This window comes from Balaenoptera acutorostrata, chromosome 3, assembly GCF_949987535.1.
Source record: "Balaenoptera acutorostrata chromosome 3, mBalAcu1.1, whole genome shotgun sequence".
In the NCBI taxonomy this organism is placed as follows: Eukaryota; Metazoa; Chordata; class Mammalia; order Artiodactyla; family Balaenopteridae; genus Balaenoptera; species Balaenoptera acutorostrata.
The window spans coordinates 172,010,456-172,033,869 of NC_080066.1; the positions used below are offsets into that span (position 1 = coordinate 172,010,456).

Below are 23,414 nucleotides of genomic sequence, written 5' to 3' on the forward strand. Positions count from 1 at the left end.
AGTGTTTGCGGATGACATGATACTATACATAGAGAATCCTAAAACTGCCACCAGAAAACTGCTAGAGCTAATTAATGAATATGGTAAAGTAGCAGGATACAAAATTAATGCACAGAAATCTCTTGCATTCCTATACACTAATGATGAAAAATCTGAAAGAGAAATTATGGAAACACTCCCATTTACCATTGCAACAAAAAGAATAAAATACCTAGGAATAAACCTACCTAGGGAGACAAAAGACCTGTATGCAGAAAACTATAAGACACTGATGAAAGAAATTAAAGATGATACCAACAGATGGAGAGATATACCATGTTCTTGGATTGCAAGAATCAACATTGTGAAAATGAGTATACTACCCAAAGCAATCTACAGATTCAATGCAATCCCTATCAAATTACCAATGGCATTTTTTACGGAGCTAGAACAAATCATCTTAAAATTTGTATGGAGACACAAAAGACCCCGAATAGCCAAAGCAGTCTTGAGGCAAAAAAATGGAGCTGGAGGAATCAGACTCCCTGACTTCAGACTATACTACAAAGCTACAGTAATCAAGACAATATGGTACTGGCACAAAAACAGAAACATAGATCAATGGAACAAGATAGAAAGCCCAGAGATTAACCCACGCACCTATGGTCAACTAATCTATGACAAAGGAGGCAAAGATATACAATGGAGAAAAGACACTCTCTTCAATAAGTGGTGCTGGGAAAACTGGACAGCTACATGTAAAAGAATGAAATTAGAATACTCCCTAACACCATACACAAAAATAAACTCAAAATGGATTAGAGACCTAAATATAAGACTGGACACTATAAAACTCTTAGAGGAAAACATAGGAAGAACACTCTTTGACATAAATCACAGCAAGATCTTTTTTGATCCACCTCCTAGAGTAATGGAAATAAAAACAAAAATAAACAAGTGGGACCTAATGAAACTTCAAAGCTTTTGCACAGCAAAGGAAACCATAAACAAGACGAAAAGACAACCCTCAGAATGGGAGAAAATATTTGCAAATGAATCAACGGACAAAGGATTAATCTCCAAAATATATACACAGCTCATTCAGCTCAATATCAAAGAAACAAACACCCCAATCCAAAAATGGGCAGAAGACCTAAATAGACATTTCTCTGAAGAAGACATACAGACGGCCACGAAGCACAGGAAAAGATGCTCAACATCACTAATTATTAGAGAAATGCAAATCAAAACTACAATGAGGTATCACCTCACTCCTGTTAGAATGGGCATCATCAGAAAATCTACAAACAAGAAATACTGGAGAGGGTGTGGAGAAAAGGGAACCCTCTTGCACTGTTGTTGGGAATGTAAATTGATACAGCCACTATGGAGAACAATATGGAGGTTCCTTAAAAAACTAAAAATAGAATTACCATATGACCCAGCAATCCCACTACTGGGCATATACCCAGAGAAAACCGTAATTCAAAAAGACACATGCACCCGAATGTTCATTGCAGCACTATTTACAATAGCCAGGTCATGGAAGCAACCTAAATGCCCATCAACAGACGAATGGATAAAGAAGTTGTGGTACATATATACAATGGAATATTACTCAGCCATAAAAAGGAACGAAATTGAGTCATTTGTTGAGACGTGGATGGATCTAGAGACTGTCATACAGAGTGAAGTAAGTCAGAAAGAGAAAAACAAATATCGTATATTAATGCATGTATGTGGAACCTAGAAAAATGGTACAGATGAGCCAGTTTGCAGGGCAGAAGTTGAGACACAGATGTAGAGAATGGACATATGGACACCAAGGGGGGAAAACTGTGGTGGGGTGGGGATGGTGGTGTGCTGAATTGGGCGATTGGGATTGACATGTATACACTGATGTGTATAAAACTGATGCCTAATAAGAACCTGCAGTATAAAAAAACAAACAAAACAACTAATACTAAACTTTCATTGGGTTATTTGTATGGAAATATGTTAATATAAATGTTTCAGACATTACATGAAATTTCTAAAAATCTTATATTTGTATTTGTATGGAAATATGTATGGAAATATGTTAATATAAATGTTTCAGACACTACAGGAAACTTCTAAAAATCTTATATGTTCTGGTATAATGTTATAAGTAATAATCCTAGTTATTACTTCAAAATGTATATCTCAGAAATAACTAATTTTCTTGTCAACTGCATTATTATGAACTTTCATCAAATCTTTAACCATGGTCATTTTTAAGTCTTTTTTCATTTACAGACAGTTCTGGGTGTACTCTGATGATTTTGCAAATATGTTCCTATAAAAGGGTTTCATCTTCAAGAAATTCATGGAAAAGACTCTTGACAAGTACAGGTTTCTGGTAACTGACTGTACTGCTGAACTGAATGAATAAGCATTTTCAGAACTCTAATGAAAAACTGATGAAACTCATAAAAGTGCTAATAAAAGATCAAGATGAAAAAAAAATTAATTACATGGGACTGAGTGAACTGATGAGGATGAGTATAATTTTTGTGACTTTCTGTCTGAATTAAAAAATAAAAAAAGTCCCACAAGGACTCAGAGGCAAAGAATATACAAATCAATTTTCACTGCAAAGTAAAGGAGCTGTTACAGTGGAGGATTACTGGACTGAATGTCAATATTATGACATAGTATGAGTGTGTTTCATGTTTGGTAATTGCAATCATTGTTGCTTTTGTTGTGGTCATCCATGTACAATGCTTGGTGTCAGTCTATTTATCTCTTGTAAAAATAAAATGCAGTGTGTGTGTGTGGAAAAAAAAAAAATGTCACAGCAAAAGCTGTAATAGATCATTCAGAAAGCACAATTCATAAAAATTTGCTTACATAAGCATTATATCAGTAATTTAGCTATAGATCTTCTTTTTTTTCACACACACACACACTGTATTTTATTTTTACAAGAATATAAGAAAAAAAAAAAAAAGAAAAAGAGGGAGAGGACTCAAATCAATGAAATTAGAGATGTAAAGGAGAAGTTACAACGGACACCGCAGAATTACAAAGTATCATGAGAGACTACTACAAGCAACTCTATGCCAATAAAACGGACAACCTGGAGGAAATGGACAAATTCTTAGGTATAACCTTCCAAGAGTGAACCAGGAAGAAACAGAGAATATGAACAGACCAATCACAAGTAATGAAATTGAAATGGTGATTAAAAATCTTCCAACAAACAAAAGTCCAGGACCAGATGGCTTCACAGGTGAATTCTATCAAACATTTAGAGAAGAGCTAATACCCATCCTTCTCAAACTCTTCCAAAAAATTGCAGAGGAAGGAACACTCCCAAACTCATTCTATGAGGCCACCATCACCCTGATACCAAAACCAGACAGAGATACCTCAAAAAAAGAAAACTACAGACCAATATCACTGATGAATATAGATGCAAAAATCCTCAACAAAATACTAGCAAACAGAATCCAACAACACATGAAAACGATCATACACCATGATCAAGTGGGATCTATCCCAGGGATGCAAGGATTCTTCAATATACGCAAATCAATCAATGTGATACACCATATTAAGAAACTGAAGAAGAAAAACCATATAATCATCTCAATAGATGCAGAAAAAGCTTTTGACAAAATTCAACACCCATTTCTGATAAAAACTCTCCAGAAAGTGGGCATAGAGGGAACCTACCTCAACATAATAAAGGCCATATACGACAAACCCAAAGCAAAACATCATTCTCAATGGTGAAAAACTGAAAGCATTTCCTCTAAGACCAGGAACAAGAAAAGGATGTCCACTCTCACCACTATTATTCAACACAGTTTTGGAATTCCTAGCCACAGCAGTCAGAGAAGAAAAATAAAAGGAATCCAAATTGGAAAAGAAGAAATAAAACTTATTGTTTTTAGATGACATGACACTATACATAGAGAATCCTAAAGATGCCACCAGAAAACTACTAGAGCTAATCAATGAATTTGGTAAAGTTGCAGGATACAAAATTAATGCACAGAAATCTCTTGCATTCCTATACACTAACAATGAAAGATCAGAAAGAGAAATTAAGGAAACAATCCCATTCACCATTGCAACAAAAAGAGTAAAATACCTAGGAATAAACCTACCTAGGGAGACAAAAGACCTGTACTCACAAAACTATAAGACACTGATGAAAGAAATCAAAGATGACACAAACAGATGGAGAGATATACCATGTTCTTGGATTGGAAGAATCAATATGGTGAAAATGACTATACTACCCAAAGCAATCTACAGATTCAATGCAATCCCTATCAAAATACCAGTGGCATTATTTACAGAACTAGAACAAAAAACCTGAAAACTTGTAGGAGACACAAAAGACCCCAAATAGCCAAAGCAGTCTTGAGGGAAAAAAACAGAGCTGGAGGAATCAGACTCCCTTACTTCAGACTATACTACAAAGCTACAGTAATCAAGACAATATGGTACTGGCCCAAAACCAGAAATATAGATGAATGGAACAGGATAGAAAGCCCAGAGATAAACCCACACACCTATGGTCAACTAATCTATGACAAAGGAGGCAAGGATATAAAATGGAGAAAAGACAGTCTCTTCAATAAGTGGTGCTGGGAAAACTGGACAGCTACTTGTAAAAGAATGAAATTAGAACACTCCCTAACACCATACACAAAAATAAACTCAAAATGGATTCGAGACCTAAATGTAAGACCGGACACTATAAAACTCTTCGAGGAGACATAGGAAGAACACTCTTTGACATAAATCACAGCAAGATCTTTTTTGGTCCACCTCCTAGAGTAATGGAAATAAAAACAAAAATAAACAAATAGGACCTAATGAAACTTAAAAGTTTTGCACAGCAAAGGAAACTACAAACAAGACGAAAAGACAACCCTCAGAATGGGAGAAAATATTTGCAAATGAATCAACGGACAAATGATTAATCTCCAAAATATATAAACAGCTCATGCAGCTCAATATTAACAAAAAACAAACAACCCAATCCAAAAATGGGCAGAAGACCTAAATAGACATTTCTCCAAAGAAGACATACAGATGGCCAAGAAGCACATGAAAAGCTGCTCAACATCACTAATTATTAGAGACATGCAATCAAAACTACATTGAGGTATCACCTTACGCCGGTCAGAATGGGCATCCTCAGAAAATCTACAAACAACAAATGCTGGAGAGGGTGTGGAGGAGAGAGAACTCTCTTGCACTGTTGGTGGGAATGTAAATTGATACAGCCGCTATGGAGAACAGTATGGAGGTTCCTAAAAAAACGAAAAATAGAATTACCACATGACCCAGCAGTCCCACTACTGGGCATATACCCACAGAAAACCATAATTCAAAAAGACACATGCACCCCAATGTTCACTGCAGCACTATTTACAATAGGCAGGATATGGAAGCAACCTAAATACCCATCAGCAGACAAATGGATAAAGAAGATGTGGTACATATATACAATAGAATATTACTCAACCATAAACAGGAACGAAATTGGGTCATTTGTAGTGACGTGGATGGATCTACGTCATACAGAATCTGTCATACAGAGTGAAGTTAAGTCAGAAAGAGAAGAACAAATATCGTATATTAACGCATATATGTGGAACCTCGAAAAACCAGTTTGCAGGGCAGAAATAGAGATACAAGTGTAGAGAACAAGGTGGGGAGAGTGGTGGGGGGGTGTTCTGGTGGGATGAATTGGGAGACTGGGAGTGACATGTATTCACTAATATGTATAAAATGGATAACTAAGAAGAACCTGCTGTATAAAAAAAATAAATAAAATAAAATACAAAAATTAAAAAAAAAAAATAGAGAAGTCACCCTGCTCCTTGTGTGTATCCTGCCTTGTGGCTGAAGCCCCTGGCACCACGGGGCAGAGCATGCCTGGACCATGTTGAATTGCTGAGAGCTCTTGGGGCTGGCAGGGACATATGACAGGGGCAGGGACTGGGGTGCTGGGGCAGCTGGGACCAGGAGTTCCGGAGATTTCAGGAGTTGCAGGAGTGAGCTCAGCCAGCTCCCCACAAAGAGGAGCCTTGGTCCCAGGCAAGGGAGAGAAGGTACGAAATCAGGCTCAGACCTGCAGTCATTTCTTGAAGTTTGCAGCTCATGGCTCACCATCACCTCTCTCTCCATCAGTACCCCTGACCTGTCTTGAGGGTTTCCGTTTCTGCACAGATGATATTTCCGACAAACTGGCCTTGAAGTTCTCATGCCTCACTTCCAAAGATCTTGAACTCTCTGCCACACACACCCAAGGTCATACACTAGGCCCATGCTGGCCACTATAGGAACCACTAGCCATGTGTGCTATTTAAATCTTAGTTAATTAAAATGAAATAAAATTTAAAACTCAGGTCCTCAGTCCCACGGCCCACATTTCAGGGACTCGATAGTCACATGTGGCTAGTGGCTACCATACTGGATCACACAGAGAGCATGCTTACCACCGCAGAAAGGTGTATTGGACGGTGCTGCCCTAGACCCTGTCACTAACAGAAACTGCCCCCTTTCTATTACCAATGTCCAGCACCCCCCTAGAGACTCCCACCTCCTCCTTGTATAGACTCTGACTCTAATGCAGCCTTCAACCACAATGGGATTTTCAATCTCTGTCCAGGGACACCTCAGAGATACTGAGGGGTCGGTTCCAGACCACCGCAAGAAAGCGAATATCACGTGAAGTTTTTGGTTTCCACTGCATATAAAAGTTATGTTTATACTATACTCTAGTCTACTAAATGTGCAATAGCCTTTTGTTTAAAAAGACAAGGAGTATACCTTAATTTAAAAATACTTTATTGCTAAAAATGTGAACCAATATCTGCCAATGCTAGGTTGCTACAAACCTTCAACTTGTAAAAAACGCAGTATCTGCAAAGTACGATAAAATGAGGTCTGCCCATATTAGTTTCCTGAGGCTGCTGTAACCAACTACCACAAACTGTGTTGATTCTCTCATGGTCCCTCACAGTTCTGGAGGTCAGAAGTCCAAAATCAAGGTGTAGGCAGGGCCAGGCTCTCTTTGAAAGCTCTAGGGGAGGATCCTTCCTTGCCTCTTTCTAGCATCATTGTCTAGGGGTTGCCAACAATCCTTGGCTTGTGGCTGCATGACTCCAATCTGTCTCTGGCTCCACCACTGCCACCCTAGTCACCATCACCTCTATGGAAAATGTACGGCAGTTCCTGAGAAAATTAAAAATAGAAAACCATATGATCCAGCAATCCCATTTCTGGATATATATCCAAAGAAATGGAAAGCGGGGTCTTGAAGAGATATTTGCACCCCCGTGTTCACAGCAGCATTGATCACAATTGCCAAGAGGCAGAAGCAACCCAAGTGTCCATCAACGGATGAACGGATGATCACCATGTGGTATATACACACAATAGAATATCATTCAGCCTTACACAGCAAGTTCTGACAGACAGGTGAACCTTGGGAACGTTATGCTAAGTACAATAAACTAGTCACAAAAAGACAAACACGGTATGATACCACCTCCGTGGAATTTAGATTAGATTAGTCAAATTTTTAGAGCCAGAAGGAACTGTGGTTGCCAGGAGCTGGGGGCAGGAGGACATGGGTAGTTAACGTTTAATGTGTACAGAGTTTCACTTTGGGCAGATGAAGAGAGTTCTGGAGGTTGGCTGCATGGTAATGCAAATATAGTCAACAGTACTGAACTGCACGCTGACAAATGGTTACCTTGGTAAATTTAATGCTGTGTGTATTCTATGGGCCACCCCCCCAAAATAAAACAAAAAGCCTGTGTCTTTTGCTGCCCTGGCCCCAGGCTAGCCCCACCCTTACACGTGACACTGCTCTGCGAGGGTGTGTCCTGGGTGGACTTTAACAACCAGGCCCTGGGGCATCACGGGAGGAGGGAAAATGGAGAAATGGTACTCACCCGCCTTGAGTGCTATGGGGCCAAAAGGTCGGGCACGGCCAGTGGACTTAACCGGCAAGGAGCCGTGCCTGAGCCTGAGCCTGAGCCTGCGCCTGCCGGCTGCCGGCTGCCCTGGAGCCTGAGCAGCACCTCCGTCCCTCCTAACAGAATATGACCTGGCTCTGGGAAGCCCTAAGAGGGACCTCATCCTACACTGTGCTTAAAAGGAAACCATTCAAGGTCCAGAGAGGGCAAGTGACTGGTTCTGGGTCACTCAGCAAGTCAGAGGCAGAGCCAAGTCCAGAAGTGTGGCTCCTCTGATTCTAGAGCGTCATTTCTTTCATCTCTCATGTATACTGTGCCCTTTTTCTGACAATGTGAGTGTCAGAGCGATTCTATCCGGAACGTGGGCCTGACACTGACAACTCAGAAGGCTGAACTAAGCAGTGGGGAGTTGGGTGAGGGCCCGTGGATTGATGGTCAGGGATCAGTTACCTGCTTTACGGGAGAAATTGCTGCCTCCATCCTTGGGTGGGTCTCTGGGGTCAGAGCCAGATCCATCTGGCCCCTGGGGTGGCCCCTGTGGTGGCTTGCCAGGAGAACCATCAGAGGCCTGGTTGGATGACTGGGAAGGTTCATCCTCCTCTGGAAAAACAAAAAAAAGAGGTGGGGGAGCTCCCAGCAGGGTGGGCAGCTGAGGGACCAGAGGCCCCACACGGTGCCCTCCACCATCTCCCGAAACTCCCAAGAACTCTGATGTTGGGAGGGGACCTCAATGGCAGCTGTGCTAAGAGGTGACAAAGATGCTTGGAGGTGAACCCAAGGAGAAGACAGAGAGAGGGAGACCCAGCACCAACGCGGAGCTGGCAGGTTCCAGACTTCACAGAGCAGGAGTGTGAGGCCCAGGAGGTTAGAGACCTGATGGGGCACAGTGCACCTGGTGGCAGCTCCAGGCCAGAACCCAGACCCCCTCCGCCCTCGTTCAGGTACCCCAAGCCCTGGGCCACCCCGCCCTCTGGAGCTTCCCTAGGGCACTCACCATCAGAGGGGGATTCCGGCCGGAAGGGGTCAGTGGCATCTCCTCCCCCGCTCTCTATGGCTTTAGCTGACATCTTGGAGGCAGTGTGGGAACACTAGGTGCAGAGCCAAGGACACCACTATCTTTCCGAGAAACAGAGTGTGAAAATCAGAAGTGCTCTGCCTGATTTATGATGGACTGGCGGGGGGAGGGCAGGGGCACCTCTCTGTTGCCCCAGACTTGTCCTCTGTCCTACAGGAGCCTGCGGGCACTTCCAGCCTGCCCCCCAAATCTGCACAGACCACAGCTTTTAAAGTTAATAATGACTTTACTTGGCTCCCTGATCTCCAGAATCCTGTTCACGTCTAATAATCCATCTCTGCCCCGCCCACTGCCCACCCAGCCTAAGTCTTAGGGCTTCAGAGTGACCTGGGTTGATACAAGACTGGAGGTTCCCAAAGTCTCCTGGTAAAGGCGGGCTCAAGCCCCTTCCCAGCACACTCACCTCTGGTCACAGTGACAGCAGCCCTGGATGGAAGCAGAGAGGGATACAGTGAGTGGAGTCCTGTTGCTCTCTCCCCTCCCCCACCTCCTACGGCCCTGCCTACCCTGCGAGGTCACTGTCTGGGAAGGAAGAGCAGTGTCAGAAGTTCTGCAGGTAGTGAGGCTGCCGAGGACGCCAGCTGGGTGTTAACGTCCCCTACTGTGACTGTGTTACTGTCAGCTTCCCCTTTCATGGCCCTTAGCATTTGCCTTATGTAGTGAGTTGCCCCTATGTTGGGGGCATAAATATTTACAATTGTTATATCTTCGTCTAGGATTGATCCCTCGGTCATTATGCAGTGAAGAGTCTTTATTTTACTTTATTTATTTATGCGATCCGTCAGCATTAGCTCGTTTAATTCGGTGATTACCCTATGGCGTAGGTAGCGTTATTACTCCCAATTTACAAATGATGACACTGAAACCAGACATACTAAGTCACATGCCGAAAGCTCACCCACTAAGCAGCAGCCAAGAAGCATTCAAACACTGGAAGTGTGGTCCCGGAGCCCATATGCCTAACCACCACTCTATGCTAATCTTTACCAGGTACATGTGCTGATATTAATGTCAGGATCAACAGCAGCTAACATTTAGGAAGTGCCACCTGGCTTTCTAAACTCCTCACACGTAATAACTTATTTCACCTTAATAAGAACTTAAGAAGTCGATACTGTAATAACTGCCATTTAACAAATGAAAAAATTGAGGCACAAAGACACTAAATAACTTGCTCAAGGGTACACAGCTGGGATTTAAGTCCAGGCAGGACTTAATTACCACACTCTTTTATTTCTCTACAAGCAGGGTAATCATTTTACATGCTAAACTTATTATGCCCATTTCATGGAAGAAACTAAGACTCTAACCTGCCAATACTAAGTAGCCTGCCCAACTCAAAAAGAAAGGGGCTATCAGATATTTGACATCAGACAGTGTCAAGAGGTTTTGGAGAATAACTCTCACCACAGTGTTCCAAAAGTGGCAGCAGCCAGTTGGTCACTAGATGCTCATGGTATTCTCTGTTGCGTGAGGCCTTGGGACCAACAATTCCTCCTCCCTCAACCCTTGCTTTAAAAATTCCCCACTCAATGTTGGGAGATGCCTACAAATTCCCTGATGTCCCTACCTGGTAATGGATGACATGCTGGACTTTAGGAATATCCAGGCCCCGAGCTGCCACATCTGTTGCCAGGAGAACACAACTGTGGTGGAGAGAGAAAGCTCATTAATAATAACTAACGGCTATCATTTATCAAATTCTTACCACTGAGTACTCTAAACACAACAATCCTTACAAACACTCTACGAGACAATACTATTACATATGTCCCTTTGACAGATAAAGAAGCTGAGGCTCAGAGAGATTAACTTCCCAAGGTATATATATGGCTGTTCAGTTGTGGAGCCAGGATCCAAACCTGGGTTTCACTGGCCGCAATCGACAAGCCACACTCTGCAATAATAAAGACTACCTCAAGTGCATTAAATGGGGCCATACTCTAGGTCGGTGACCTCATCTCCTATCACTCTCCCACTTAATTCCCTCCAGTCACACAGGCGTCCTTGCTCTCCTCGCTCTTCCTCAAACATGCCAAACCTGCTCTTGCCTCCCAGCCTGTGCACTTAGTGCACCTTAGGCCATAAAGGTCTTCCTCAGATATTCACATTTCCTTACTTTCTTCTACTCTCTGCTCAAATCTCACCTTATGAGAAAAGCCTCCCAGACCACACACCCACAGTCTGCATAACTCCCTATACAACTTTACTTCTTAGCACTTAGCACCACTTGACGAACTGCATACTTACTTCTCAGTTTATTACCTCCCTCCCCTGGGATGTAAACTCCATGACAGCAGGGACGTTGTACTACTCACTATTCTATTACCAGCCCCTAGAACAGTGCCAGGTTCACAGCAAGCACTCAGTAATATGTACTGGGTGATGTTTCTTAATGTATGTGTAGTTTCAGGGGAGTCAAAAGCACCTGACGTATGTCTTAAAAACTTAAGATTTTAGGCCCTTCAGGGTCCCCACTTCCTGTATCTCTGAGATAGGGCTGTGGAATATGATGCAAACTAAAGTTTGTAAAATATTAAACCACCGCTCTAAGTCAAGGTCAGCAAACTTTTTCTGTCAAGGGCCAGAGGGTAAACTATTTTTGGCTTCGTGGGTGACGTCTGTTGAAACTACTCAACTCTGCCATTATAGCACAAAAACAGCTATAGACAATACATAAATAGGCCTCGCTGTGTTCCGATAAAACTTTACTTATAAAAACAGGCAACAAGCCAGATCTGGCCCATGGGCTATAGTTTGCCAACTCCTGATCCAATGAACCACTAACTCTACTTACTAACATTCAGAGGGAAGTGAACCACTTGTTCTTGAAACTAATCTGTAACCGGTAACCTGACAAAACAATGTGGGCAGAAGCCAATTTAAAGCCCAGCTTCCCAGGCCCTCATTTTGACAATCTGCCCCGTGCTGCCTGCCTGACCATCAGTCTGGCCCAAGAGCAGATGGACACGACAGCGTGAGCTCCGCAGTCTGACAGGCTGGTCTGAGGCCCAGCTCTACCACTTCCAAGCTGAGAAACCTTGGGCAAGCTTAAGTGCTTTTCTAAACCTTACTTTTTTTAATCTATAAAATAAGAATAATGACAAGTGGTAAGTATTAAAGCTAACATTTAGCAAGCTCATACCATGTGCCAAGCACTGTTCCGAACACTTCAAATGCATAAGTTCACTTACTCCTCAGAACAACCCTCTGCCATAATTTCTATTATTATACTGATTATGAGAAAACTGAAACACAAAGTAATCTGACCAGCTAGAAGTGACACAGCCAGGATTTGATCTCAAGCAGTCCGCTTCCAGTCTGTGCTCTTAACCATGACTCTATTCTTCTTCTCAAGGATGTTCCAAGTGAATGAATGTAATAATGTATCTAAAATGCAAGCACAATACTTAATCTGTTATTAAGTGTTCAATAATAATAGGTATTATTGTCACCATTACTCATTATTAAAGAAGTTTCTGTTGGGCATTCCCAGCAACCAAATGTACTAGATGAGAGTAAGCCTGCCTCACGCTGTGCAAAAAAAAAAAGGCTACCTTCTACCGATAAGGCTCCCACGAGAGAAGGTAGCTTCCCACCATCCTGGTGACCTAGACCCAATGGCTAATCTGTGCACAGGCCTGACTTACTCCTCCAGATGGGCAAACTGCTCCAGGTTTCTGAGCCTCTGCTTCTGGTGCATGCAGGCATGTAGGGTCAGTGGCATGATATCCAGGACTTTGAGGAGCCCAGAGAGGCGTTTGATGCAGGAGATACTGTTGGCAAACACTAAGGTGCGGCCTGCATACTGCATCAGGAAGTAGTACAGATATAAGTCTTTCTCATCAGTCTCACAATGGATCTTGGTCTCTGTAAGTGTCTCTACCGTGGCCTCCTTTCTTGTAAGGTCCATGACCTTGGGCTTGCCCCTCATGCCAATCTTCTGCATGAGGAGGTCAAGTTTGGCAGTTTTGTCAATTTTCTTAGCGTGCTTCTTGTGAAGGATTCGAGCAGGAGCTTGATGTACCAGGGTCAGCGTGGCCGAAAAAACAAGTGTCTGTCTCTTTGGGTTGTACTGGGAATCACTGAGCATCTCTAGCAGCTTTGAGAGCTCAGCAAAGTGGCCTTTCTCAACCATGCGGTCAGCCTCATCGACCACCAGGCACCTACGGATCCAGACAGACCCACATCACCTGGTTAGCAGCAGGTAAGAGGAGTCATCCACAGCATACTCTACCACCCCACCACCCCCAGGGCCCTCAACCAATCTCCCTCACACATGCTCGGTTTTCTAAAGGCCCAAGTCTGGCTAGTACCACACCATGGCACTTTGTAACAGGAAGAAGGCACTGCACACTGTACCATGTCACCTCAGGTCCGCTTCAGAACAGGGGGTGGGGGCAAGGGGGAGGTACTGTTTCTCACCTGAGCTGCCGAAGGTTGCTCAAATGAGGGTGCTTTTCTTTAACTAGCTCCCACAGCCGGCCTGGAGTGGCAATCACAATCTCAGGCTGACGGTTCAGCATCCTCTGCTGTTTCTGTGTGGACATTCCACCAACCAAAATAGCAGTTTTAATGCCTATGGTACACAAAACAAAAGGGACACTGTTATTCAGACTAATTGCTCAGTTCTTCCAACGCCGACACAGGCGCCCCCAGATTAGTAAAGGCTGCCAGTCACCAGCACAGCTCCCCTCTCCAGGGGGGTGCTAAGAGCTGGCTTGCCCTGTTGATGCCATTGCTAGAGGGCTTACCAGGTCTTCTATGATCTAGGCCCTGACTATTTCCCCAACCTCATTTTTTTCTACTCTTTCCCCTCCAACCACACCAGTAGGGCTGGATTTGAACCCAGGCATGGTGACATCCAAAGCTCTGGAAAAAATGAGCAGTGGTGCACCACAGTGCTGGGAAAGATGTAACTTGTAGCTGTGACACACCTCCCCTAGGAGTTCCTTCCTGCCCATGCCCCTCAATTAAAATTAAACTGAATCTCCTCTGATGGCTAGTGTTCTCTTCTCCTCTCTAGTGGAGGACTTCGTAAGGTAGCCAGTATGGAAGGAACACAAAGGATCATGCAAGCAAAGTGTTTAGTAAAGTGCCTTGTAATACACAGTCAGAGCTTGATAAGTAACTGCTCCTTTTACTACAAAATTGAAACCCCGACTCTGCAGCCTTTCCCAAAGAATTCCCTGAAAAAGTTAAGTTCTAATGCCCTAAGGCAGGAGTCAGCAAACTTTTCCAACAGTAAACATTTTGGGCCCTGTGGGCTAAATGGTCTCTGTACAATTACTACCTCTATTCCACTCTGCATTGGTGATGCAAAAGTGACCATAGAGGGGCTTCCCTGGTGGCGCAGTGGTTGAGAATCTGCCTGCCAATGCAGGGGACACGGGTTCGATCCCTGGTCTGGGAAGATCCCACATGCCACGGAGCAACTGGACCCGTGAGCCACAATTACTGAGCCTGCGCGTCTGGAGCCTGTGCTCCGCAACAAGAGAGGCCGCGATGGTGAGAGGCCCGCGCACCGCGATGAAGAGTGGTCCCCACTTGCCGCAACTAGAGAAAGCCCTCGCACAGAAACGAAGACTCAACACAGTCATAAATAAATAAATAAATAAATAAATAAATAAAAAAAAAAAAAAAAAAAGAATTCAGCTAGCTTTCAAAAAAAAAAAAAAAAAGTGACCATAGACATATGTAAATAAGTGGGTGTGGCAGCACTTTATTTACAAAAAAAAAAAAAAAAAAAGAAACCCAAACAGTGGTTTGCCAAACACTGCCCCAAGTATCTACTGTATCCAGTAAGTTAACCAATTTCCTATGCAGCTAGAATAGCATTAGCTATGTGTTATCCTTGGGAGAATAAAGAATGTGTCACTCAAATAGTTTTCTGTCGGGCTTAATTCTCTGGCAGAAGAGAAAGGTTCCCTCTAGAGGGCGGGCACAGCTGATTCACCTCTGCCACCCCAGCTACTGGAATCCTTTCAGGCAACATTTATTAAACGGAATTAAACCTCACCTGTAAACTTGGCCACAGCATCAATGTGTTGTTTGACTTGAACGGCTAGCTCTCGAGTGGGAGTCAGAACCAGTCCAAGCAAAGGACGCCTTGGATGTGCAATTCTGCCACCCAATTCTTGTTTGAACTTTCTAGTCTGCTCTTCATCAAGCTTGTCCTCCTTGTTTTCATCCTTTTTGGGAATGGGCGTCTCCCTGATCAGGGAAGAAGGTCCTTCACCGGCATCATCATCATCATCATCATCATCATCATCATCATCATCATCATCAACACAGGAGGGCAGCACCTGGTTTGAGACTGTAGCTCCAATCTTGGCTCTTGCCTGGCTGCGTGGTGCTCTAGCCTTCGCTCCAGCCTCACTGGGCAGTGCTTCACCCTCAATTCCAATCTCAGCAGGCAAAGCTCCAGACTCAGTTCCAGCCCTGCCTGGTGATCCTGTCTCAACTCCAGCCTCATTACTGGTCTTCCCAAGTGGTGCTCCTGTGTTTCTTAGAGCTGGGATAGGCTTCTTCTTCACCTGCCACTGTAGCACCGCATGAATCATTGGAATGGCAAAGGCAAGAGTTTTCCCACTTCCTTAGAAGAAGAACAAAAAACAAACAAAAAACAAACAAAAACAGTGTCAATCAACAGATGTACACACTTTTGCCTGAGGTTCTATCCTTTACACGGAATGAGGGACCCTGACATAGCCAAGTGCCACCCTGACCAATCCAAAGCTCCTTCTACCCTACACAGGTACGGTACCCCTACAGCTCTGCAACCACAGGGCACCTGTAATTAGGAGTCTGAGGAAAAGTCTGACAGACTGGCATTGCGGGCTGAGGTCACCAATAAACTACAGACAAATGTCCAAACAATGAAACCCTATAGAGATGGGCAAGTTGTGTATGTGTGTGTGTGTGTGTGTGTTTGTTGCTCTTGTGAAGGAACACAAAATTGAAGGGTAAGGAATGAAAATCTATATAATACTTTCCCAAAACCTTTCCCTGGTGGGGAACGAGGGAGTAAAAGAAAATTTTCTTAGTTTTCGAGAAAACTTTAAAACTTCTGTCTATGCTTGAACATTTTCAAACTAGCCTTTGAACGTATATGGAGCCCAAGTATTCACACCATCTGTGTGGACAAAAACAAATAAACAAAACAAAACACTTCAAGCTGAGAATTTAAAGTGGTTCCAAAATTAAAATGCCTCAAGCAGAAGCAAATAAGTGATCAAGCAATGATGCCCACTATAGCACTTCAATTCCAACTGTACTGGAGTTTTAGCCGGTGCAGCACATAAGACAAAAATAAACAAAAGGCAGCCAGACTGGATGAATAGTCATCTTTGAAGAAAATCCTATATAATCTTGAAGAAACCAGTTGATGGTACCAAGTTGCAGGATACAAGATCAATATACAAAAATGCAGATTTCTATTTATTAGCATCAGAAATAGGAAATCTTAAATTACCATTTACAAAAGCATTGAAAATATGAAATACTTAAGGATAAATCTAATAGATGTGCATACACTGAAAACTACAAAGCGCAGCTAAGAAAAACTGAAGACCTAAAAAAATGGAGAGCTATACCACATTCATGGACTGGAAGATTCTATATTGTCCAGATGTCATGTCCTCAGTTGGCTCTATAACCAATGCAATCCCAATCCGAATACCAGCTGACTTTTTTGTAGAAATTGAAAAACTGACTTTAAAATTCACCTTGAAACGCCAAGGGCCTAGAATAGCCAAAATAACTTTTAAAAAGACAAAACTGGAGGACTTATACTACCTGATTTTAAGACTTATTCTAAAGCTACTGTATCCAACATAGTGACGTATTGGGAAAACAGTAAAGATAGACAAATAGATCAATGGCAAAGAAAAGACTCCAGAAATAGACCCACACCTATACGGTCACTGATTTTTAAAAAAGATGCAAAGGCAATTCAGTGGAGAAAGAGTAGTTTTTCAACAAACGGTGCTGGAATAATTAGATAGCCACATGCAAAACAAAACCAAACCTTTGATCTGTATTTCTCCCCATAAAAGTTAACACAGGAAGGATCAGACTGAAACACAGAACCTAAAACTAGTAACACTAATACAAGAAAATATAGGAGAAAATCTTTGTGATCTTGTGTTAGGCAAAGGATTCTTAGGTAAGTACATCTGTAAAAGAAAAAGTGATCATTTAAACTTCATCAAAATAAATAACTCCTGGGCTTCCCTGGTGGCGCAGTGGTTGAGAATCTTCCTGCCAATGCCGGGGACACGGGTTCGGGCCCTGGTCTGGGAAGATCCTACATGCCGCGGAGCAACTAGGCCCGTGAGCCACAATTACTGAGCCTGCGCGTCTGGAGCCTGAGCTCCGCAACAAGAGAGGCCGCGATAGTGAGAGGCCCGCACAATGCGATGAAGAGTGGCCCCCACTTGCCGCAACTAGAGAAAGCCCTGGCACAGAAACGAAGACCCAACACAGCCATAAATAAATAAATAAATAAAAATTAAAAAAATAAATAACTCCTGCTCTTCGAAAGACACTGTAAGGAGAATGAAGAAAGAAGCCACAGACTGGGAGAAAACAATGCACATCACATATCTGATAAAGGAGGTGTATCTAGAATATATTATGAATTCAATAATAGGAAAACCACAACCCAGTTAAAACATGGGCAAAAGAACTAAACAGACACCACCAAAGAAGATAACATGGATACAATTAGGCACTGGAAAAGACACTGCTCAAGGAGTCACTAGGGAAATACCAATGAAAGCCACAAGGAAATATCACTAAAATTTTTCAAGTCTAAATCAAATTAAAGACTGACCACACCAAGTACTGGCAAGGACATGGACCAATCTGAACTCTCATAACCTGGTGATTATGTAAAATGGTACAATCACTTTGGAAAACTCCTAAAAAGTTACATTTACCATAAGACCTAGCCATTCCACACCTAGGTATTTACCCAACAGGAATCAAAGCATATATCCATACAAAGACTGATACACCAATATTTATGATAGTTTTACTTGTAAATGCCCACAACTAGGAAGAACAGAACTATATCCATCAACAGATAAACAAACTGCACTCTATCCATACAGTGGAATACTACTCATCAATAAAAAGAAACGAACCATTGGTATTTGCAGTAACATGGCTTTGAATCTCAAAGTATGCTGAGTTTAAAGAGCAGACACTCTCCCTCCCCAAAATACATATTGTATGATTCCATTTTAAAATTCTGGAAAATGCAAACTAATTGATAGCGATAGAAAGACTATCAGAGGTTACCTGGGGATGAACAAGGAGGGGAGCCTAGGTAGGGAAGGAGGGATTATTAAGGGGCCCAAACATCTTTTGGGGGTGATGGATATATTCATTATCTGCATTGGCAGCAGTTTGCCCACAGCCCCAAAAGTCTTGGAGACTTGGACCTGTGGATTCACAGCATTCCATAGAAATAGCCTGATAGGAGCTGTGGTATAAATCCAAATGTCAATCTCTAGCCACAGTGGCTCACATCTCTCCTCTGCCTTCCGGAAACAGACTTCCAGGCCTCTCTGCACATACCAAAGTAGTGTAGCCGAATGCTTAACAGCACATAGACCTAGTCTAGAACTATTCAAGCACTACCACTTTTCAGTGGGGCAGTTTTAGGGACACTGTCTACCCTCTGTGAGGCCGAGTTTCCTCTTCACTAAGATGGGAATAATAACGGAACCTACCTCAGGGTGGTTTTGAGAAACTGAGTTCATGCATGTAACACAGGACGTGACGTATTTTAAATGTTAAATAAATGTTCTAAGCTATTACTGTTACCTCCATCCCCCTTTCCTGGGGTTTCCTCCCTCTTCCATCTTTATGATTCTTATACAGGACCTCACCTCAAGTTTCCTGACCACTCTTCCAGAAATCCAAGGCACAGAGTGTCTAGATCAGGGGTCCCCAACCCCCAGGCCACGGACCCGAAGCGGTCTGTGGCCTGTTAGGAACCAGGCCGCACAGCAGGAGGTGAGCGGCCGGCGAGTTAGCGAAGCTTCATCTGTATTTACAGCCGCTCCCCATCCCTCAAATTACTCCCTGAGCTCGGCCTCCCGTCAACATTATGGTGAACTGTATGATTATTTCATTACATATTACAATGTAACTAACAGTAATAGAAATAAAGTGCACAATAAATGTAATGCACTTGAATCATCCTGAAACCACCACCCACCCCCTTCCGTGGAAAAACTGTCTTCCACAAAACCGGTCCCTGGGGCCAAAAAGGTTGGGGACCGCTGGTCTACATGGTCTAGCTCTGAAATGCAGCAGGACCCTATGGTCCTCACCCCCCATGTCCTCTGCCTGCCTTTGTCTGTGGAAAAACTTCAGCCAAAGAATAAGTTTAATCAGAGAAGTGAGAAAATGCAGAAGCAAAGGAAAGCAGTCCAACAAGACCAAATCATAATAGTTTAGTCAATAAGCATAGCTAAGGACCTTTAGTTCCTTCTCGAGGGCTACAGATAATATTCTGAGCCATATTCTGTGAGCTGTCTTGTAGATACCCTCTGTGTATCTACAGATAAAACGCCCACCAGGTGGAAAAAGTTAACTACATGATGACCAGACTGTAGCCATGACATAACCTGCCATTCCGAGAACTGGCCTCAAGAAAATGGAAACAAACCGACCCTGGAACTGAAGATTAACTGTACTTAAAACAATGAAGACGATGCTGGTCAGACCACCAATGACCAATTTCAAGATGACTGTCAACAGCTGACTCTGCTGTTTCTGCATGCGGCCCCCTCCCCTCCATCTATAACAGCTCTTGTCCACTGGTTGGGGGGGGGTCGGCCTTCAGACAGGAGCACCCCCCACCCCACCCCCCACCGCCCCCGTTGCCAGCATCCAAAATAAAGCAAACTTTCCTTTCCACCAAGCTGGTCTCTTTATTGGCTTTTGAGCGGCGAGCAGCTGGACCCACTTTTGGTTACAGTTCTATGCCATACAATATAGTAGCCACTAGCCACATACAGCTGTCAAGCACTTAAAATGTGGTTACTCTAAACTGAGATGGGCGGCAAGTTGAAAATACACATCAGAGTCTGAAAACAGTATAAAAATAAGAATGTAAAATATCTCAAAAATTTTACATTGCGTACTGAAATATGCTATGCAATTGGTTAAATATATTGCTAAAATTAATTTTCACTTTCTAAAAACCTTTTTTAATATGGCTCCTAGGAAATTTTAACTTACATATGTGGCTCACGTACGTTACATATATATTTCTATTGGTTATTGCTGGTCAAGTTAGACTAATAGTTCCAGGCTTGTATTGCTCTTTCCCCCATCAGTAGTTGAGTCTCCCCAGGGTGAGTCAACCTGTCCTGGCTTCACAAAGTCTTAGGTGGCCCAAGGAATGAGGGATCTTCAAACAATGCCTAGTCCCAACAGTCACCTCCTGCCCAAATCTGCCTACCAAATCCACCCAATGGTCATCACAAACTCAAATCCTTCCAATGCCAATAAACCCACCAACTCCCAACGCAGCCCTTTTTATCTCTGGACAACTCTTGCGAATGAGACACTTCTTCCTCATACTAATGAAGATCTACCTCTCCAGAGGGCTGATCTTAGCCCTACTTTACCTCTGAGCCATGCAGAAAAGGCTCAAGACCTGGAAAAAAACTACCATTTACAGATCACTTACAATGCACTGTGTAAATTTTAGTTTACTATTGCTCTTTGTTACTAGTTTACTATTGTGTAAATGTATAAATTTAGTAGGCACTTACATTTAACCCACATAGCAAAAGAAGTAGGTACTGCAGTTATCTATCTCCATTTTATAATAGGGTCTACAGAGCGCAGAGAAATAAAGTGACCTGCCTAGGGCACCAATCAGGAAGTGGCCTCTTTCAACCCAGAGCTAGCCGACCTCTGAAAACCTTCACTCAACAGTGCTTTTGTGGTCGTGCCCCCAACATTCCCGTCTCCCAGCCAACCAGCCTGTTAGCAGCCACAAGCTCAATCCAGAAGCAATCTTGCGCTGGCCAGATAAGGATGCCCTTACCTGTCTCAGCAGCCCCAAGGATGTCCAGTTTGTCACGAATGGCAGGTGCCAAGGTCAGAGCTTGGACTGGTGTGGGCGCAGAGAAGCCTAGGAAGCTGAGCGCTCGGAGAACTGGCTTGGGTACAAACAGATCCTTCCAAGCTGATACATCTGCCTTGCGATCACGCATTTCAGGCATCCACGTCTTTGCTTTTTTGGGCACCTTTGGAGTAGTACCCTGGGGAGGCTCTGATTTTTTTTTCCCTTTCTTGTTCTTCTTTTTTGGAACCGTCTGGGCCGGGCTTTCTGATGCCATCTCCCCTACCTCTGGATCAGGACAAACTGTGCCATCTCCCTGGGGCCCTGGCTCAGTATCTTTGCCCTCAAACACTTTCTGGGCACTGCTTCCTTCAGTTTCCACAGCTCTACTCTTCTTCAACTTCATCTTCTTCTTTGAGGAGGTAGACTCTCCTTCCTCCTCTCCTTCTGAAACAGCTTGTGACTTTCTCTTCTTGGGCTCCTCCTTTGAGAAGAGACTGGAGGAACCCTCCCCAGAGGAGACCAACTGATAATCCGTCAGTTCCTCAAAGCACACCAAGTCATCCATCTGTCCGTTTGCAAACATATTTGGGTCAATCTTCACCTGCTTCCATTTTCCCACAACTCTGATGCCCTTCCTCTGAATTCTGCCATAGTTTGGTGGCTCTGGCCTCGATTTTTTCTCTTTCAGCTTCATGGTTGCTGAAAAGGAGAGAAATGTTCCATTAGATTGGCAACTGAGAAGCACAGGGTTCTGAGGCAACAGATAGTTTCTAAGCAGCCTACAGAGTATCACGCCCTGCAAAGAAGTGAAGACACAAAGATGGCTCTAACGCTGATGCTGCCAGCTAGAGAAGATCAAAGAAGGAAAGAAATGTACCCGCAGAGTGGGCAGCTTGGCCTGCAACAGAGGGGACACAGGAGGTGTGGCAAAGACACATGAGCGAGATCTGGTGTGCATTCCAGATGCAATGACGACCGCTCGTGTGCCCTTGGCAGCTCCTGCTTAATCCTCTCTGAACCTCAGCGTTCTCATATTTTTAAAAGGGGGGAGGGGTTTACTAGCTAGGTCACAAAATGTTCTCTGCAATAAATAACATTCTGTAAAGCGTGGTGGGTGAAGCCTGCCATTCCCAAGCCATTTTGAAGGCTGAATAAGAACCTGAGGGGGTCGCTGGAGGGTGGGTGAGGGGGACAGCTTTATTAAGAGTGCACAGAGCCTTCTTCCTTCTCAAGCCTTGCCCCAAGAGGGCAGATGCCTTTGCCACCACTCTGGCCTTTGCCAAATGGCTTAAAACCCAACCAGCTTTTTCATTACCTTTTAAGTGATTTAAAAACAAGTGATCTATGAACAAGTCGTCAGACTGGAACTCGAGCCACGTTCTCCCCTTTCAGAAAGGCCGAGAAAAATAGATCCTGTGGAAAGACAAAGGGAAACCTTGGTTCAAATCTGGACGCGTCACTGGCCAGCTCTGGGTCTGGGATGCACGTATTAATCACTGTGAGCCTCAGTTCCTCGTCTGGAAAATGGGGATGATGAGGGTCTGTTTATCCTTGGACCATCACGTGAAGACAAAAAGGTGACGCACGTCCAGAACCGCTCAGCATAGCGCCCCGCCGGCAAAGCAACCCAGAGCGCAACGAAGGTTCACCCCCAGCACGGGCTACGCCGCGATCACAAGCAACCCGGATCAACGATGGGGGGGAAGGGAGGAGGCACATGGGGGCGAGGACGCGGACTGCGACCCAGAGAGCAAGCGGGGGTGGGGGTGGGGGGGGTCGCTCCTCCTGGCGCCCGGCCAGGAGCCCGGCGCTGGCGCCTCGCGTCAGGCACGAACCGGCTCACGAAGCAGAGAAACCGAGGGGCCCCCGGCGCAGGGTCGGCCAGGCCGCTTGACGAGGCCGGCGGCCGCCCTCTCTGGTCCCGAGAACCCAACGACCTGGAGAGCCCCGCGCTGGGAGGCCGCCTCCAGCTCCTCTCGGGTGCCGGCTCCGGCCCCGGCACCGCTACGGCTCCGGCCTCGGTACTCACCGTAGAGGGACGCCGACCAACCGCCTCAGACACTGCTGCACCAGCCCTCCTCGGCCGCGTCCACCGCAGTTCCGGGGAGGGGCTTGCGCTCACGCACGCCTTTGCGTTGGGAAGGAAGTCCCGCCCCCATTCTAGACCCCGCCCTTAATTCGCTGCGCGGGGCGGCTTTCGCAGTCCAGGTACCGAGAGCGCGGATGGTGGGTGCAATGGGCTGCGCGGGTAGGTCCTCCTCTCGGGCTTAGGGAGCGGGATCAACAGGTG

General features: G+C 44.3%; 2 protein-coding genes across 4 annotated transcripts in view; both read right to left on the bottom strand.

Annotated features, from left to right (window-relative positions):
* Positions 1-9,064, bottom strand: part of LOC130707501 (cyclin-Y-like protein 1) — a 142,619-nt gene extending 133,555 nt beyond the window's left edge. Inside the window, exons 1-2 of one of the 2 annotated variants that reach the window (XM_057542230.1) lie at positions 8,947-9,064; positions 8,403-8,552 (exon numbers count right to left, since the gene is read on the bottom strand). In XM_057542230.1, coding sequence (XP_057398213.1) covers positions 8,403-8,552; positions 8,947-9,019 — 223 coding nt within the window. In that variant the 5' untranslated portion in view covers positions 9,020-9,064. The other variant, XM_057542238.1, reaches the window with a different exon arrangement.
* Positions 8,947-23,384, bottom strand: LOC130707496 (ATP-dependent RNA helicase DDX24-like). 2 transcript variants are annotated; one of them, XM_057542213.1, is made up of 9 exons: positions 23,154-23,384; positions 22,440-22,537; positions 21,104-21,823; positions 15,047-15,622; positions 13,453-13,606; positions 12,678-13,193; positions 10,598-10,673; positions 9,431-9,453; positions 8,947-9,068 (listed from the first exon to the last, which is right to left on the bottom strand). In XM_057542213.1, exons 3-9 carry the CDS (start codon positions 21,816-21,818, stop codon positions 9,065-9,067), a joined length of 2,064 nt encoding a protein of 687 aa, XP_057398196.1. In that variant the 5' UTR covers positions 21,819-21,823; positions 22,440-22,537; positions 23,154-23,384; the 3' UTR covers positions 8,947-9,064. The 2 variants fall into 2 exon arrangements, with proteins under 2 accessions (XP_057398196.1, XP_057398197.1); XM_057542214.1 differs by lacking the exons at positions 8,947-9,068; positions 9,431-9,453; positions 22,440-22,537; positions 23,154-23,384 and having other exon boundaries at positions 10,559-10,673; positions 21,104-21,820.
* Between the last annotated feature and the right edge of the window lie 30 nt (positions 23,385-23,414).